The sequence below is a fragment of the Cavia porcellus genome, unplaced genomic scaffold (genome assembly GCF_034190915.1).
Source record: "Cavia porcellus strain 051 isolate PalLab524CR breed Dunkin Hartley unplaced genomic scaffold, mCavPor4.1 scaffold_22, whole genome shotgun sequence".
Classification (NCBI taxonomy): Eukaryota; Metazoa; Chordata; class Mammalia; order Rodentia; family Caviidae; genus Cavia; species Cavia porcellus.
Genome location: NW_026947505.1, coordinates 36,241,134 through 36,260,873, shown reverse-complemented (window position 1 = coordinate 36,260,873; position 19,740 = coordinate 36,241,134). Strand labels below are relative to the sequence as shown.

The 19,740-nt window shown below is 40.3% G+C and overlaps 2 protein-coding genes across 2 annotated transcripts in view; both read right to left on the bottom strand.

The window, feature by feature from the left end:
• Rps6ka2 (ribosomal protein S6 kinase A2) overlaps positions 1-4,626 on the bottom strand; it is a 370,448-nt gene extending 365,822 nt beyond the window's left edge. Inside the window, exons 1-2 of the mRNA XM_023563599.2 lie at positions 4,234-4,626; positions 658-717 (exon numbers count right to left, since the gene is read on the bottom strand). Of these exons, the coding sequence (XP_023419367.1) occupies positions 658-717; positions 4,234-4,296 (123 nt within the window). The 5' untranslated portion in view covers positions 4,297-4,626. The remainder of the gene's footprint in view (positions 1-657; positions 718-4,233) is intronic.
• Positions 1-19,740, bottom strand: part of Mpc1 (mitochondrial pyruvate carrier 1) — a 506,120-nt gene that overhangs the window by 421,501 nt on the left and 64,879 nt on the right. The gene's annotated exons all lie outside the window — the stretch shown is intronic.

Below are 19,740 nucleotides of genomic sequence, written 5' to 3'. Positions count from 1 at the left end.
CCCAGGCAGGATTTTACCTTCCGCTTAGGAGCATGCTCCTCTGTGGCATGACAGTGGACAGGTGCACAGCCAGCAACCATGAACACTTCCCTCCTCTACATGTCACTTCCCCAACCCTTCTTCTGCTCCTCTTTCCCCCTTACCCTCCGTGTATTCTTTTTTCCTTGGCTTCTCAGCAATGCTTCCTCAACTGTCTCACTCAGATCATGGCCTGCCAGCTTCCTTGAGGAATGCCATCATTCACACTAACACTCACAGATCTTGTGTAAGAGCTGCTTCTAGGAGAAACTCCCAGCAGTGGTACTCATCTGTCTTTTCTAGCTTCTACTAGGCATTCTTCCTGGCTACCCTGAGTAACTAATCTATCACACACCGTTGCCCTCCTAAAAACAGCCAACCAGAGGAGCAGGAGCTTCATCTTAGCTTAAGATTCCTCCTCCTGTGTTGTAACCATGCCTTCTCTGGGAAATCACTCAAGATAACAAATGATGTATGTGTGTACATCTGCACACCTGTATCTGTGTATATATGCCAACACATTTCACTAAAATAACCACCAGTGGACCATTAATTTCAAATTCTATTTCCTCCTTCTTTTCCACCTACTGGGCCTGCTGCCTCCAAACAACCAGACCATAGTAAAACACATATAGTTACTTCTTCCACGGCGTCTTCGGTGGTGGGTTCTGCATCCAGGCTGAGCTCTTCCTCAGTGGTCTGACAACAAAGACACATGTGAAGGATAATTAGCAAGCAAGGTTATTCCAAAGAGCCTCATCCAGGGAATGAGTGCAAAGAAATACTAATTAAATACTCAGCATTGGCTTGGGAAGACATGGGAATTGCACTGTGGCTCTTTTCCACCTGAATTTGCTTATAACTGCGTGATACTTCATGCCAGAAACAGACCCTTTAACAGGAGGCAAAAAAGCAATGAGTTTTTCGATCTAAAGTCACAAATCACCAAATCAATGAAGTGTGTACAACTTGTAGCACAGTTGAAGGTGAGCAAGGACATTTATACACAATCTCCTGCTTGCCAGGATGTGGGCTCGTGTGACACCAGGATGTGAACACAGATAGGACGGACACAGGGGACAGTGAAGGCATTTGTTACCACTCCTGTCTGGAATGTCAGGTTAGTGCTGGAAGATTTTTTTTTAAGTCATAGAGTAAAGGCGCTGGCATCTATAGACATAAACCACAGTATCTATATTGCACACAGCTTGAATAGGAGGAGCCAGGATTGGGTCTCTGCTTGCTATTTAGTGACTTGGGGCAAACTGCTTCAACTGGGCCTCAGTTCTGTCAGATTTAAAACCAGGAAAATAACAGCACCTACCACCTTAAGATGCAGGGTGAATTTAATGCAATAACACCCACCAAGGGATTTGCTGTAGGTACTAGATTTTAATTAGCATGCTCCCTTGTCTGCATAGGCTCTGTTGTGCTATAGCTGCTCCACGTTACTGCTGTCATTATCACTACCTTTAACCTAGTAGCCATAAGACAATAGGCATTATGCTTGCTGACTATGAGTCATCAGGGAATCATATTTGATCTGCACTGCATGAAATGGGAACTTTTCCTTTCTTTAATACATTGTGACAGCCCACAAGTACAAATCATGCTGGCTCCTCAGAAAGAAAACGAATAAAACAGGTCAGCCAGACCCTCAGGGCTGGTCCGCGTACTGGTCTTACTCATCTTTTCTCACTTTCTCTCTAGACTGTGCCCTTGGCCAGTGTGACCCTGCTAAAAGCCACAACAGAAAGTCCTGCTCGTGAGATGTGTCTTTAATGTGCTAAAACATGAGTCACAAAATCTTACATGCTTCTCTTTCTAGCTAGATTCTTCAGGCATGTTGTGGAGATCCCAGGTTTTAATTGGTATGCATATTCCCTTGTCTGGACATTTCATCTATGGGTAAAATATCATCCAAGATATCTCAAACAATTCCTAACACCACAATTACTTTCTGTAGACAGTCAAATGGATTTCCCCTGTTCTGCATGCCAAAGCTGGATGATGTCTTATGAAGAAATTTCAATATTATAGTTCAGTGGGCTTTAGACCCTCTTTTCTCTCAGATTATGAACAAAAAGAAATGGATGGGGAAGAAGCAACAGGAAGAAGTGGTTGAAGTGAAAGGATTCCCTGAAACAATCAGTTGTGCTAAATTTGTGTAAAGACAACCATCAGAACTAAAACCTCACAGAAGACGTTAGTATAAGAAAAAGCATGCATGCTCTTCACACAAGGATCCTAGGACATTTAATTCAGAGCCCAGAGACTACCTGTGCTCCACTTCGATTTGCTTACTTCCTTGATATGCAACTAGTATTAATGCCCTAGAAAATGAAATGGTTAAACAAGAGAGTCAGATTGATCTAAGTGGTCCAAAGCACATGGATTTCACATTTTTGAGGATTTGGAAGGTTCCTTGGGAACTTGAAATACCAAGCAATCAATGTTAATCTCTCTGTGGAAAGAATTTAGGTTTTTCTGGCTCCAAATAACTATGAATTCCATCATAAAGATGTCATCCAAGAACCTAAAGGAAGCTTCAGATGCTAATTCACCCAAATTTTCTATGTGGGGTTTTACATAGCTCAGTCACAAGAACATTTACAATCTCCCCTCTCCCTGGCCACAGTGCAGTTTGGATATCATTGACTTTGCTTCCAGTCCTTTGAATTTGCAAGAGCTTTCCAGGGTGAGGAAATATTTTTATAATATGAATCTGTTTGTGGCTACTCCATTTTCAATTAACTTGAGAAATATTTAAGTCTCAAGCTGCTCCTAGGGGCCTATCCCTGGACACACTGTCAAGTCCAAAATCCAGGTGGAACTCCTGCAAAGCTTCCTTCCTTCCCACTAGCCCTGCCCTGCCCAGTTCAGCCCAGTCCAGTACCCCCTGAAAGGAGCTCTGGGCCCTGGACCTCACAGTTAAGCATCCCTCCCCAACACTTGAAGAGGCTCCAGGAGATACAAAAAGAACTTCTGCCAGAATTATTTGTTCATTGATTAAGTCAATTTTTAGAAAAATCAAATCTCTCCAAAGAAAAAAAGGACTTGGTAACCCCTGAGGTGAATGGCTGTGATTAAGGCTTGCTTTCAACTCTCGGAGAGCACCACATACAAACAGAATAACCAATAGCAGCAGAGCCTGGTATTCCCTCCTCCATCTCCAGACTGTTCCAGCTAGAAAAAAATAGGCTTGATGTCTATGCTGGTCTGGACAACCTTGTTAAATACCTGTACTTATTTCAAGGATTATCAACTTAGTTTGGCTACCCAGAAAAGTATTAAATATGTAATATTAAGTAAATTCTCTTCTAAACAAGAATCTCATTCAGTTTAAAATGATGTTATGTGAATAACACAATAAACACTGCAAATATATAATGATAACTACAGTTTAAAATAGCAATGAATTTATAAGTATGACACTGGGTGTAGGAAATGAGGCAGAAATTACAGCTTGGATTTTCAGGAAATTTAGAAAGTTATTAAAATTATTTTTAAATGCAACTTGAGCTGCTATCAACAAAGCACAGGAAATCTAAAATTTTAATAGCTGTTACTTACTTTGAGAAAACTATCAGAAAAAAAAATGTGTGTTGGTCATGTCTAATTCAAAGGGAGGAAATAAAATTCCTTGGAACGGAGGTTTCATTTCCTGGGAGTCTAATGCTAGCAATGTCTCCTGCACTCCAGTTCTGGGATGCATTCCTAAGACTTGTGTCTCTTTGCTTTTTCCCTAGTTGTCCCTCTTTATCTGAAAATGTATCCTTTTAGAGTGGCTCTGCCTGGGTCCTCTGGTCTGACTATTCTTGATGGGCCTTTCTTTCTCACTGTAGCAAATGGAGGTCTACAATTTGAAGCCACTTGTTGAAGGAACCATAAACTGATGCAGACTCATTTGGAGACACCAGAGCACACACACTGTGAGAAGCATCCTGGAGGATGGCTTAAGAGCAGCATTTTTCTCCTACTGGTCTCTTTTACCTGTTTACATCACACACAATGCCACATGGGTACAAGTGTACATAAGGTTTATATACATGTATGTAAAACGCAGACATCTATGCACACTGAATATCCAAGTCTCTGCCATGGAATAACCACTCAGTAAATCTTAATTTGTTACATTAAGTATCAGTCCGTTTGCCAGAGTCGATTTTTTCAGGATACTAGGAAAAAGTGCATTCACCCCCTTTCTGTACTCACCTCTATTTCCATGGGCTCCACCTCTATCTTTTTCCATAGTTCCAGTAACTGTGCAATCGGCATTTTAAAAAACTTTCCTTTCCTCTGATCAAGTATTGATAGAAAGCAAAAAAAAAAAAAAAAAAAAAAAAAAAAGCGTCCCGGACCGAGCACCGAGCAGCCTGGGAAAAGAACGGAGAACAGCCGCGCACGGCGGAGCCTGCAGGAGCAGCGGGCCGAGTCAGGCGGCCCTCCGGGAGCTGGGCAGGGTTCCTCCACGAGTCTCGGTGCGGCTGCCGGCGTCTCTCCTGCTGGTCCTGCCCGGGCTGCAGCAGGAGGAGAAGTGGGGGGGTGGAGAAGGTGGAAGAGGAGGAGGTAACCTGCTGCAGAGGACGCCTGCGCGGGTCTGGGATAGAGAGGTGCTCCCCGCAGCCCGGAGCTCCTGCCTCCCGCGTCGACTGCTCCCCCCGCCACCCCCCGCACTATTTTACCTTAATTGGCTCTAAATGAGGGTGAAAGTTGAGTCTGAGGATGCGGCTGCCATAGAAACTGCCTAGCAACCGAGGGCTGGGGAGCGGAAGGGGCGCGCAGAGACAGGGTCTGCCCTCTCTTGCCACCTCTACTACACCCCAGACCCATTCCTCTTAAGCCCTGAGCTACCCCTGAGACCCCAGACCCAAGCCACCCCAGCCGGCCGCGGCAGGAGGCAGATGCACTGCTGCGTCTTTTGAATCAAGGTTCAGGGATTCGCCCGCCAGGCATTGCCGCTGACCCAGCAGGGTGGCTCCCCGCGGTCCCAACTCAACGTGTTCGGCGGGGACCGCAACACGCAGGAGAACGGAGAGGCCACGGCCGGAGAGCGGGCAGAGGGCGCTCTGACCTCCAGCCTGTGGCTGCCTTCTGCTCTGAGCTGTGGCAGGGGCTTTTGCAGGGACTCTGGGCTGGCCCCTGTTTCCTCACGGTGTATGTGTGTGTGTGTGTGTGTGTGTGTGTGTGTGTGTGTGTGTGTGTGAGAGAGAGAGAGAGAGACACACACACACACACAGAGAGAGAGAGAGAGAGAGAGAGAGAGAGAGAATATATCTAGAGACAGGAGTTGCTAAACTCTAAACTGCAGACCTGTTGAACATAGGGCAGGGATTTCTTGGGGGAGAAACTTATTCAAACAGGCATCATACACGTGATTTGTTTATATCTGATGGATATTACAGTCCCATTGCACAGATGAGAAAACTGTCTCAGAGATAGAGGATCGCCTGAAGACACACATCGATGAGACCACCAGGAGAGGTGGAGTCCCATTTTCCTGCCTGACTCTAGCCAATGACTTCCGGTTCTCCAAATGGGGAACATTAACCAGGACAATCGTGTAGAGGAACATTTCTTGCCTTTAGTTCTTATTTTTGACAGGGGATCCTTTTGTCTCTCTACATTTGTCTTGGGAGAAAAGACATATGTGTGGGAAAACACATTCATCTCCCTGAGTGCTAATCAGAAAGCATTTTGGTTTCCTCTCTTGGGAAATCATGTTCAAGTCTAATACAATTTAATTTTGCTCTGGGAAGAAGTATGTTCATTTCAGTAGCAAATGCTTTTATCTTTAAGACAAATATCTAAGAAAATGACTTACGGGTTCTAATAATTACCAACCCTTTTTTTATTTCACCTGTATAAAATCACCATGAAATCTAATTCATTATCCAAAAAACAAAATCCATATTCCAGATATTTCATACAAAAATAAAGAAGTTGAAATTAATAGAGGAGTTGAGTACTTAGGGCTGATTTATGATAGTCATTTTATCTATCTACCAGTGGCTAGGCATGGTGGCTCATGCCTATAATCCCAGCAATTGGGAGATGGAAGCAGGAGGATTGCTGCAAGTTCAAGGCCAGTCTGGGCTACAAAAGTGAGTTCAAGTCCAGTCTGAATGCATAGTGAAACTGTCTCAAAAAGGCAAAACAAAAACTAATAAATATCTTGGAAATTAATTCTGCTCAGAATAAAAAATAACAACAGTACCATTTATTGTCAAACTGAGCATTTGCTAATTGACAGGGCCTAAGGAAGATTTCCTAAACATTAGCCATAATAAGGCAATCTGGAGACACTGTCAAGGGTCACAGATTCATAACAGACAAAGTTACATGGTCTTCTAGTAATAAAGTGAGAGAAGCCACTCACAAAAAATAGTGCTAATGAAATGTGAAGACTGTCTAATCTGATAACTGAAAAAGTATTACCTCCTGCACGGGATGGAGGAAAAGATGAAACAGGACTCTTAATTGTTTTGCAAAACCACCAGTTTCTGGAACTTTCTAGAAGTGTTCTAAAACCAGCAGACTGAAGAAAATACTGGTCTTTTAATTTGAGGAAGAAGTAAAAAAGGAAAAAACTTTGGATGAGGCTGCTTCTGTGTGGCTATGCTTCCTAAGAAACCACAGAGAACTCAAACAAGGCTAAAAATATGGCCAGAATTAGCTGTCACCAAACACAAGGCTTACTACTGAAAAGAGTGTAACATGGGTATCTGGACTGAATCTCACCCAGCTACCTCACAGATGAAGTACAGAAGCCTGAAGAAACAGCAATTACCAGAGAATTTGACAAGACTGAACTGCATTTCTACACTTGATTCATTCTGCAGTACTGCCTGTTACCTAAGATGGTTATTCATTTCCCTAGGAGCTTTCTGCAGAAGTATAGTATGCGACCCTTGGATAGAAACAAAAAAGATTTGCAAATAGGCTGCTTAGGACTCAAGGTACAAAATAAAATTTAAAAGAGAACTTTCCTGAGGCAATATAGATCTGGGAAAATATTAGTCCCATTTAAAAACCTTCCATTAGAAAACATGAACAATTGGAGAAAACAGGAACAATCTTTCTGAAAGGCAGTGATGATTACATCAAAATACCTGCAAGGATAAAGATTTCAATAAAGAACCAAAGAAATTAGCAGCATTGGGTGCATTTTCAATTCAACTAAATCCCAAGATGACATCTGAAAAAGTCGATTTTCCAAGAAAACCATCCACCAGCATCATTTTCCACGCAGAGATAGCAGCTGAGATATCTTTGTTGGAAATGGACCTCTAATGAGCCAAACCCTACTGAGTAAAGCAGTGGGAAGTACTGCCAGGGTCCCATGTCACAAGATCATAATGATACGGGGAGGAATGGGTCTCAAACTCAGTGTAACTCAACACCAAGTGCCTACCTCCTTCCGGAACAAGTCAGAAAAGGTGTGCTTCTGTGCTCACATCGCTTAAATATTAAAAAGGATCTCTTTTCTCTAGAAAGGGAAGAAAAGAGGAAAGGAAAGAAGACAGAGGGATACGTTCACCTCGTGGATTTCTGACAACCTGAAGAAAGCTGACTGCCCCCTAGGTTGGATAGAATAGGGGTAGGGGGGCCTTGCCCCACACTGCCACTGACAGCTGTCTTTCTTAACTCAGTTTCCCCATCTGCACAGTGGAGGGAGCTGCAGCAGTGATGTGCTGTGTGAGCTGAAGGAAGGAGTCCCAGCCTCATCCCAGCCATCTGGTGCTGGGGATCGTGAGATGCCCTTGGTCACCGCTGCTGACCTTGATGGACATTTTCAAAGGATTCAGACCTTCTATCCTGAGCTGTTCCACTTTGCAGGCTGTGACATATAAAGGATTTGGTTAAATAGAGGGAATTACTCGTTTTTAGTAGAGTAACCTGCCTTGTTATTTTGACTTTTCAGAGTTTCAGAAAATTTTTCAAAAATACCAAATGCATTTAAACTAAAAGGTACATTCCTCATTGTTATGAGCTGAATCTGTGCTCTTGACTCCAAATTCTCCTGTTGAAGTAATAACACCCACTAATTCAGAATATAACCTTATGTGGAATTAGGGTCCGTGCAGATGTCGTTAGCTAAAAGAAGGCCACACTGGAATGGAGAGGTCCTTAATCCTGTGTGATTGGTGTCCTTTTAAATAGGTGAAATTTGGGAACAGACTCACCACTAGTAAGGAGAGTGCCATGTGAAAATAGAATTTTGCTGCCATGGATCATGGAACTCAATCCCTCACAGGAACAGACAAAATTGAGGACAGATTCTTTTCTAGGATCCTTAAAGGTAGAACAGATTCAGATTGGTTAGTCTGGTCTCAGATTTTGACCTTTTCTAACTGTGAAGAGTATATTTATACTATTTAAAACACTCTGTTTGTGGTACTTTATTATGGAAGCACCTGAGCAGAGTGACATATCAAAGGACGATTAGGAGAGAATGTAACAACCCATCAAAAAACATTGTAGTACTGTAATTTTCTAATAAAATTGATGCATAAAGACCCTGCATGGACATCTCCCCTCTGCAGAGCCAACCATGCATGGGACGTTGCTTTAGAAATGCACAAGAATGTCATCTTAACCATGCAAGGACATCATCCTAGCCATCCACAGCAACATCATTTTAGCCAGCAATTGTTATGTTTCAAGACAGCTTGCAGAGGCTCAAAGAAACCACCTTATCTACTGACAGTCTGCAGTTTGGTTCAGAAAGATACAAAAGGTATTTGGAATAAAAAGCAGCCCTTTAAAAGATGCAGTCAAAGCCTCATTTTCAATAAAACAGAGTCGTGACACATTGAACATAACAGCAGTGTTTTTTTCCTAAAGAAATTATTCACCAGAAAGGAAAAAAAAAAAAAAAAAAGGCTGAGCACAGAGTAAACAGCTTCTCTTTTGATGAAAAGCAAATTATAAGCTAGGAGAAATTTTTAACAGGAGCTTGCTGCTTTCTCAACTAAGATTTTCATCTTAGTGATAAGAAAAGTCATGGTGACCCAATCTGCTCACATTCTTAGGACACCCTGAGTCTTTCTATGGGTTAGGAGGGCTGTGCACCTCTGGGCAGTGACACAGCTCCAGGCAAGTGCTTATTGACTCCGGTTACATGAATGTCCTTCTTAAGAAGGAAAATGTGTACATCTGCATGTACACGCTTGCATGTGCATACACAAAACAGAAAGAAGTGAAAATGATGAAACATCTGCATTCTCTTTTCAATGTGCCCAGCTCATGTGCCCACACATATTTTCCAGAAGTTAGCATGAGCTTATAAAAAACATGTACATAGTGTTTACCAGCCTTTGAATGGGAGTCCTACTAACAGACTGGTCATGCAGAAAAGGGTAAGACAAGAGTTGGACTCTTTCCTAATGCAGTGCACTAACCAGGAATTATCAATGAAGTAATTCCTAGAGATTTATTTAGTTAACGTCAAACCAAACATATTTGTTCTAAGATTTATTTCAGTTGTTGTAAGCCTAATTATATAGTAATACAACATGAACAAGCATCATTTGAAAGATTAAGCATTTGCTGTTCTTCATACAGAAAGATATTTTTCTAATGGAATTCATCTGGAAACACAGCCTTCAACAAGACTTTGAAGCAAAACAAATATATTTCTAGATGTATATCTGGAAATATTTACTTTTCTAAAAAAAGTATTTTCTATTGATCCAACACTAGTTCTTTTGAAAATAAAAAAAATTATGTCTATATATTGACATCAGTGATACAAATATGGAAATGACTTTTTAAAAATGATGTCTATGGAAGTATAGAGACAGAACAGTTGGTTTTGAGCTGTGAATAGTGTTATTGATTTGGGAAATGAAACTGCCAACCTATGCCCAGTACAAGTTCATGTTCTCTAAAATCGAAGAATAAATTTTAGGAGCAATGGAGGTTAAGAGCAGTGTATATTTATTGAGAGAAAGAAAGCTTCTGTCTGAGAGAGAGACAGAAGGAGTCCTAAGTGGTTGCCAAAGACTATCTCTTCTAGGGATTTTTATGGAGCAAAACCACGAGGTGAGATGGGTCCAAGGTGGGGAAAACATGGGAACTCACAAAGCAGAAGGGCATGAGGTGGGACAGAGCTATGGTCAACCAGTAAGATTAATTGTTCAGATAAAATGATCAAATGAAGAAGCAAGTCATGTAGCAAGTGGGCATGCTTACAGAACAGTGACTTCCTGTAGGGGGTTGAAATGGTGACTCCTGGCTTCTCAAGGTGATTCATATCTATTTAGAATAGCAATCCCTGATATTTATACTTAGGGTGTGGTTGTATTTGTTTTGCCTTTTGTCTTGAGCTCTGGCTCACAGCAGAGCTCTTTGTATCTTCCAATGTTTGCAAGGTATCTATCTGGTCTTCTGTATGGGCTCCTTTGAGGACCCAGCCTTGTCTGACTGCCTATAATATTTCTAATTAACTCCTCTGCCTGTAACATTATGAGCCAGCCCAGACCATTGGCATGCAGTATTTTTAATAATGCTTGATACATTTTAACAATAGTCAAGTGTGTTAAGAAATATAAATGCTCACCAGTTATTAGGTTAAGAAAGGGAGAAGGCAAAAATAAATACATCAGAATGACTACAGGACATAGTTGTGAATCTGAGAGTATTCTGTACATAGTAGACATTGGAGAGAATTGGAACAACTCCTCCGAGTAGTAGGTACTACAGAAGATCAAATATATACACAGATGGGATTCAATAGATTCCTTAACCACAGTAGTTTCTGTCTGAAAACATAACAATCACTAAAAGCCCAGTGCTTATAGGAATCTTTCAAATAATCTATGAAGTCAATTATCTGCTCCTGGTGTCAGTACTTGAAGTATAGCACTGTAGTTACACATCATAGAATAATGATAAGTACTGTGGCATGGAGTTTTCCTTCCCAAAGAAATGGAAAATATTGAAATGTAGCATGCATTTGACTTCTATAAGGAAGTAGGCTTCTTGAGAAAAGAAATTGATGACAGGTGAATTTCTAATGGGAAACTCAAATTGCAGTCTGCAGGAATAAACCCAAACCCAGATCACAAGAACACATTGCTGGCACTTTCGCCTGCATGTTTTTTTTCTCCTCTTTTTTTTTTTTTTTTTTTTTTTTTTAGCTGATGTATAAAAACACGATATTTGTACCTACTAGTGGGATATCATGTTTCCATGTATGTATATATTGTATAATTTTTAATTTATATCTTTAAAATAGTTATCATTTACAGTGAAAGCTTTTTCAAAGTTTTCTAGCTTTTTGCAGTGCATAGTACATTATTGTCTGAGCTAGGGTTTTCATATTCTTGACTTTAATTTCTATATCTAGGGTTTTTTTTTTTTTTTTTTCAAAAAAGAGAAGAATCAATGCTTTGTTACCTTGTCAGGGAAGTGTAAGAACAGAAGGGACCAGCCAACCTTGACATACAGCCTTGCACAAAAATATATTTTGGGTTTTTTTCCTTGGAGTGTTTAGCTTCAGAAATGACTAGAACAGAAAATGTAAGAATAACTGTTTCTGCATCAATTTGTAGATATAAAGTACCACACAAGGAAAAACCATGGAAAGGTAACCTTAGAATAACAGAGTAACAAATTAGAGGATTGAGACAACAACAAACTAGGTTCTTTATTTTGCATTTGCCCTACTTGCTCTTGAGGAGGGGACTAAGAATCCTCTTGTAGAAGAGGTTAACTAGAAGGTCAGACTGTGGAAAGTCAGTGAGCCACACAAGCAGGCACATCTAGATCATTTGGAACCACAGAAATCCTTTCAAACTTCCAGGAAGTTTGCAAAGGATCAGGAAAAAGCTTCTGAGAGACTGGCTTGGTCAAAGTACCCCCAGCCACAAGCCCAATGACAAGTGTCTCCTGGTCAGAGCACGGTCATGCCCTGGTGTACACTGAACTTCTTGGTGGGATGGGAGCAGGGCCTCCATCACTTCTTACATTGATTAACAAAGCAAGGCCCCTAGTTCACAAGGACAAGCTATTTCTGTGTTCATGGAAGCACTGGGGAAAACATTCAAATGCTCACACAGTGAAGAATGATTGTTTTCTGAGAAAGTTTTATGATATTAGCAACATAATATGTATATCTCTGTGTGTTTGTTTGCCTATGTCTGTGAGGGTAACCCATTGCTTTCCTGGAAAAAAATGAAGGTTACAAAAATTTTCCAGGGACAAGAGTAGAGCTCAGTGGTAGAGCACTTGCCTAGTATCGCTGAGAGGCCCTGGGTTCCACCAAAGTACTGAGAGGGAGGAAGGGAAGAAGAAAAAAATGGAGGAAACAGGGGAAGAAGGGAGGAGGAAAACTACCATCTCCCTGACTCTTTCCAACTGAGCTCATCAATCATCCAAGCAAAGAAAAAACAATTCTAGTCTGATGACCCCTGCAAGATGGGAGCAGGTCTCTGTGTATTTCTAAGGCCAAGCAGAGGGTTTCCTATTCAATCTTCAAACAAGTCTCTGATAAACAAAGGAATATTTGATGTGCTGGAGAGTTGAGTGTGAAAAGTGATACAGGGGAAACAAACTCCCATCTTACTAGATGCCCCATATGAGTTCATGTTCTCTAAAATTGAAGAATGAATTTTAGGAAGAAAGAAGGTTAAGAGCAGAATATATTTATTGACAGAAAGCAAGCCTTTGTCTGAGAGAGAGACAGATGGGATCCTGAGTGGGTTGCCAATGGCTCTGCCTTTTCTAGGGAATTTTAAAGAGCAAATGACAAGGTAGGGTTCAAGATAGGGAAAAATGGAAACTTGCAAGGCAGGCGGGCATGTGATAGAACAGAATTATGATCAATCAATAAGATTACAGTTGTATTTTTCTTTTCTGTGTCTTTTTTTCTTTTAAATAATTTAAAAAAGATTACAAGTGTAATTGCTCAGGTAAAATTGATTAAATCGGGATACAATGGGGAAGCAAATCACATAGTGGCAGATATGAACACAGAACAGGGCCTTTTCCTGTAGGGGTTGGGTTAGTTGCTCCTTGTGGCTTCATGAAGGTGATTAAATGCCTATTTAAAATACCAATCCCTGATGTTTATACTTAGGGTGTGGTTGCATTTATTTTGTCTTTTGCCTTGAGATCTGACCTGTATTAGTGGTATCTGTCTTCTCCAAGGTTGTATAGTATCTGATCTTCTGCCTTGGCTGTTTTGAGGGCCTAACACTGTCTGACTGCCTGTATTTCCAATTAACTCAGCTACGTATAACAAGGACAGCCCAGTACCAATGATTAGGACCCAACATAATCTTTCTTCCAGTATGTATGGCTCTGTTATTGACTTTTTCAAAATATTACTGAGCAGAAGAGTAATTTTAAAAGAAAATTCCATGAGATGAATACTAAGTATATTAATGAGAAAGCTAGTACAGGAATCAACATAAAAAGGCATTTTTACAAGTATCTATAATATCATTAGGATATTTCTTGAGAATAGTCCAAGTCAACTTTGAATACTTATTCTTGTCTAGTGAACAAAGTGATACACACATCCTCTAAGGTTATACTCCTTGCTAAAAAGGAAACATTAGTTATATACTTCATATGCTTTCTGTGGAGGACCACCAGGTTGACTCTTCTTGAAAGAAGAGCAATTGTCTCCATTTTGGCTAAACCTGGCCCTAATTCCATGTATTGATATATGCAAAGCTGGCTAAAATTTGTCTTTATCCCTTCGATTGGCATTAAGCAATGCAAATGGGTCTAGCTGAGGTGCTGATGTATAGTCTTTAAAGCAATGTGACAGGTCAGTGATGCCCTGCCTATAGCTTCTAAGTAGTATGGGTAAGCTAGGCTCAGAGATACCATGCTGTTAGCTGAGACTGAGCCACAAGAAAAGAGATTATAACATCTCAAGGCATGATGATTACACATCAAAAATGAAGCAAGGACCCCAAAACACTAAGACTGCCCACTCTGTAATATGTAAATTATTATCTCTGCATGTCTCTCTGCATATTGCAGAGGTGATAGCAGGTCTTCTACCTAATCCAGCTCACAGCACTCACATACTTTTCAACTTTCATTCACTCATCCCGGAGCCACTTTCCTCTTCAAGAATTAATAAAACCCAGGTTCAACCCTGGGACAAGGCCTTTGTTGCAGTTAGCCATTATTCAGATTGGATTTAGGACTCCTGTGGCTTCCCACAACTACAAATATGCCTTAGTGTCTTTATTCTCATCATAGATTGCACTGGAAGCAGTAGACTGGAATTATCCGATTGACATTCAAATAGGTTACCCCTGGGATCACAAATACAAACTTTACTGGACTATGACAAGCTACAGGAAGAGCTTTCTATAAATTCTACATGTATTTTTCATGGAAAGGGATTATTAACAACATAGAATAAGAAACTTTACAGAAGTCTTCCTCAGATGAGATTTGCAATCTGTTAGCTATTGATGTATCTTTCATTCCTTTCTATGGCTTCTCTAATCCTAACTGTCATGGTTTATGTCTGTGTCCCCCAGGCCTCATGAGTTTGCATTGTGCATTTGTGAATGGTTCATTGTCTAGTGCTTGGATTAATGATGTCAATGCTACACCCACATGGGGGTGGAGCCAGGATGTGATGTAATGCCAGGAAGAAGGTGTGTCTTGCTCTTTGCCAGTTCCTGTTTGCTGTTTGCGGCCCCCATGAACTGCGGCCCAGCCATGCCTGCCTGCCTTGGAGCCAACTGAGTGTGGACTGAAAACTCCAAAAACTGCAAGAAATAAATCTTTCCTTTCCCAACTTTGAGCTTCAGGTATTTTGTCTCAGCGATGAGTAAAAAATAACTAAGACACTAACCTAACAATAACCCTAACCCTAACCCTAACCCTAACCCTAACCCTAACCCTAACCCTAACCCTATCCCTAACCCTCACTCTAACTGAAACCTTCATTTAACACAGCATAACAAATTTGTAATATCACTTAGACTTTGAACCAAAAGTTCATGCTGGTGAGACATTAAGAACTCTACTGTCTCCTGCTTTCCAGTAGAGCTGTAGACTACCCTTAAGGCCAAACTGCCCTTCACTATAGATGTCTGATATACATGAACTCTGAAAATCAGTTTTGCCCATAAGCTGTCATCCAGACAACAAAGCTAGCCTCCTTTGCCTGTGTCTAGCCTCTAGCTAAATACTGAAGGTTTAGCTGTTTGCTTTACACACTATTTTTTAGTTCAAATCTATGGGTAGAAGAGTGCCAAGAAAATATGATACTAAAGCCTTCATTTAAAATAACATAACACACAGATAAAATCAATTAGACGTCTAGAGTTCATGGACATTCAGAATTTTTTGGCCTCATGATTTTCAACAGACTTAAATAATTTTCAGTCTAAACTGCTACACATTATAAAGACCAATATGCATGCACTCTGAAAATTGGAAGTACAGATAGGAAGACATTCCAGAGAACACAGCTTGATCCACATATGTCTTTATGGATCCATGTATGGTTGATCTATGTATGTTTATATCCAAACATTGAGAGCTTTGGCTGTTTGTAGTTACAAACTTTACTTTATACAATATTTCTCATTTACTTCTACAATTACAGGAGTGCCAAGGAAACGCAGGCACCAAACCTTCATATCTTAAATGTAACTCCTCTAAACCTAATGCTAACCGTAACCTTCCCTCCTACTGGTCATAACAATAAAAGAAACCCTAAAAAGAACCTTAAACCTGAGCCTAGCCCTCTCCCTATAACTGTAACACCTAACCCTGACTCTAAATCTAGACTAGCTATAGCCACGGCTCTGAATCTAAAACCAAGCCCTAATCCTAAACCTGACCCTAACACTAACCCCAATACTAGCCCTATCTGTACTAACCCGAACTCTAACTCTATCCCTACCTCTAGCCCTCACCCAAAGCCAAATTTAGACCTAATGCTAACTGCAACCTTTGTTTAAAACAACAGAACAAACCTGTAATATGAATTAGACTTTTAACTTGGAGTTTATGCTACTGAAGCATTAAAAAGTCTGTTATCTCATGCCAAGCTGAATAGCACTATGTAGGCAAAATTTCTATTGTCTATGGAATGTAATATATATGCACTCAGAAAATTAGTGTTTCCAGAGGAGCTAAAGATGGCAGATTGATAAGCAGCAGAATACAGAGTCTCCCTGAGACAGACAACTCAGATGCTGGAATAAAACATTGTGGAGAGGTCTGGACAGAGGAATTAGGGTCCTCTTGACCCAGGAAGAAACTAAAGGGAAAAGAGCTGGTCAAACATGCAGTCCGGGGCTATCATTGAAGTAGCTAAGATTAGCAGTCACGGCACTCTCTTGCCAGTGTGTCCAAACTCCTGCCGCTGTGACTCACCCCAACCACCCAAACTCCCACCACTGCAACTTGCTGCAGCTGCGGTTGCACTGAAGTTGGAGGTTGGCAACCCCAACGGAGAACAGAGTCGGCAAAGGACCTGCATTGATCCATGGTGAGTGCTGGAAATAAGACCCTCCCACGGGAAAGGGGTGACCAATTGGATGACATGTTGGAGTTGGGCAAGACGGGCAGGAACAAGGAACAGCTGTAACTTCAGTCAGTTGTTTCCTCCCCAGACCAGATTGGTGGGATCTGCTTGGCCTGGGTCATACCCCTGGCCAGGACCCAATAAATCAGCCCAAACCAATTCCATATGCACAGCACACACTAACACAATGAAGGCCCCTGCAGGCTGACTGACCTGGAGGGAAGAGGCCAGCATATGCCACCTGTGTTTGCACCTCAATGACCAACAACAACCTGGAGAGGGCAGAAATCCCTAGCCAGCGCACTTCAAAAGAACAATAACCAACAAGGAAACGGGTTGGGACCTCCTCTATACACCTGTATGGAATAAACCAAACACATGACAAGAGAAAGAAATAAGAAAAAGTCCCCAGCCCCCAGCTCTGAGAATACTGATCCAGGAAAGGTAAATACAAAAGAGTTTGAGGGCAGCAAACATGCAATATCAGACACTACATCCACTGACATAAAGAAATATCTTCAGGACCTCACAGATGAGCTCAAAAGTAAGCACCTCTCAAGAAGACACAGACCGAAGAATGAAGAAACACAAAAAAGGAGAGAAATGTTTGATGAAGAATATAAAGAAAACCTAGAATACATGAAGCAGATTTCAAGAGATTACAAGGAAATTAAAAACTCCACTGAAAGCTGGCAAAACTGCTTGAAAGAAACTAAGGATAGACTATCAAAACTTGAAGATAGGTTTGCAATGTGTGATCATGAAAGGAAAGATTTCTTAAAAATAACAAGGAAATGGGCAATAACAATACAAAGTCTAGAAGACAATAAGATCATCTATAACTTAAGAATAAAGAATGTGAATGAAGAAAGCAGGGATAAAAACAAAGGAAATGCAAAGGCTATTCACAGAAATAATTAAGGAAAACTTCCCAAGCATAGGAAAAGGAAATGATATTCAGATGTATGAGGCATACAGAACTCCTGCCACCTACAAACAAAGCAGAGCTACACTCAGACATATAATAATCAAGATCCCAGAAATTCAATTTAAGAACAGAATATTAAAAGCCATCAGAGAAAATAAGCAGATCACCTATAAAAGAAAACCCATCAAAATCACCGCAGACTTCTTGATACAGACCATCAAATCAAGAAGAGCTTAGAGCAAAGTATTTCAAGCCTTGAAAGAAAATAACCTCCAATCCAGATTGATGTACCCTGAAAAACTGTCTCTAGAAATTAATGGAGAAACAAGATGCTTCCAAGACAAAGAGGAACTGGGGGAACTCACAACCACAAATCCAACTCCACAGAGAATACTGAAGGACATTCCAGAGAGAGAAAAAAAGTACCAGGATTTCAGGAATAGTGGCAGAGAGGCCTCGGTGAGTGGGGCAGAATGTAAAATGAAGGAGAAAAGCAGACAACTAATGGCAGAAAAACAGCATAGCAGAAAATAGGCACAGAAGGTTGGCTATAATCTCTAATATAGATGGCCTTGATACATAAAAAAAATAAGAAAAGAAAGAAACACGGGCAGAGTAGATCAGGAGGTAGGGTCCACCGAGATGCTCTGTATAGGAAATATAATTAACCTGAAAAAGGGTTTATGGACTGAAAATCAAATATGAGAAAACAATGCTCTATATGACAGGGAACCAGAGAGTAATAGGGGCAACTTGACCAGCACCTGCAGATAGGTTGGAAAGATAGGCTTTTGTAGGTAAAGGAATACAACTTGAGATCAAGTCCAGAAGTGAGAAAGTTCAGAACCACTTAGGTAAATAGCAGGGTGCCCCCCAATCTAAAAACTGAAGGAGTTGGTGGGATCCAAAATGCACAGTGCACCTTGTGAGAGTGAAAGGGGAGGAATAGTCTAAAAAAAGAAAGCGGAGAATATTGTGTTAATAGTGTATCAGGATTTTAAACCCACATTACTCACACCACTCTATTTAGATAGATTATATTCTGTTCCAGTTTGTCTACTTGCACTAGATTTGAGGGCAGAGCGATCCCAAAAATAACAGGATATAGTACTGTAATCATCCTTAATTTCCTATTAACTTAATCTGAAGCCCCATATAATTTATACTGTTTTACCATGACTGATCTTAGTTGAATCTGGTTCATTATTGTTTAGTATTGACAGATTTTGTTTAAATCTGTTATGATTGATAGTATCAACTCTGAAAGTATAGGCAACTATACTGAAGATGACAAGATTCACTAGGATACCCATTCTGGTTTGATTATTACCTGCTTTTGAAGTTTTACACTATCAACAAAGTTTTGTTTTTATTAATATTGTTATTACTGCTATGTACAATTATACTATGCCTGATGATATAGACAATTCTATTGAAGATAACAAGAGACAACACAGTAATCAGTGTAAAACATATTGTACTGTGGTTTTATGACTTTTTTATTTCATGTTTTTATAGGAATATGTTTTGTTTTGTCTTGCTTTGTTTTGTTTTTCCCTCTCATACAGAAAGGATAGAAATACATGTAGAGACACATGCATGCATAGAACCTATAAACAGGTTTATAGGTTATATAACACATGATGAAATGAACAACTACTTTGGAGAAAAAGAGACACTACAGTACCCAGTGCTGATCTCGTAGTGTCATGATGTAAAATCCAGCAATACGATTATTCTTTGTTCAGAGTGATTTTAACCTGTTTTGTTTTGTTTAATCTTAACATACATGAAGGTAAGGACAGCTATTTTGAAGAGAATGAGAGACACAATGACAGCCATTGTTAACATCCTTGTTGTACGATCCTGAAGATCTAAAACACTTTCCTCATTTTGTTCAGATCAGTTTGATACTATATTGTTTCATATGAATTCTCTGTATATAAAGATATGTTCAACTATTTGGAAGAAAACAGACAATATGATAGATAGTGAAGATATATGATTGTCTTGCTTGGAAATTTATGTCTCTTACATTGCTTTCTTATGTTCTGTTTTGTTCTGTTATGTTGTGTTCAATTTTACTCTCTTTAAAATAAAATAAAAATAAATAAAAAGAATATTATGTTTCAGGTAGACATGCATTCCACAGGCACACCTAGACTCCATTCACTGTATCCAGCCTATACCAGACACTGAGAGCTCTAGTCATTTGCAGTTACAAACTGCAATGAATAGACTTTTCTCCCTTTAACTTTTATGTGTAGAGGAAAGC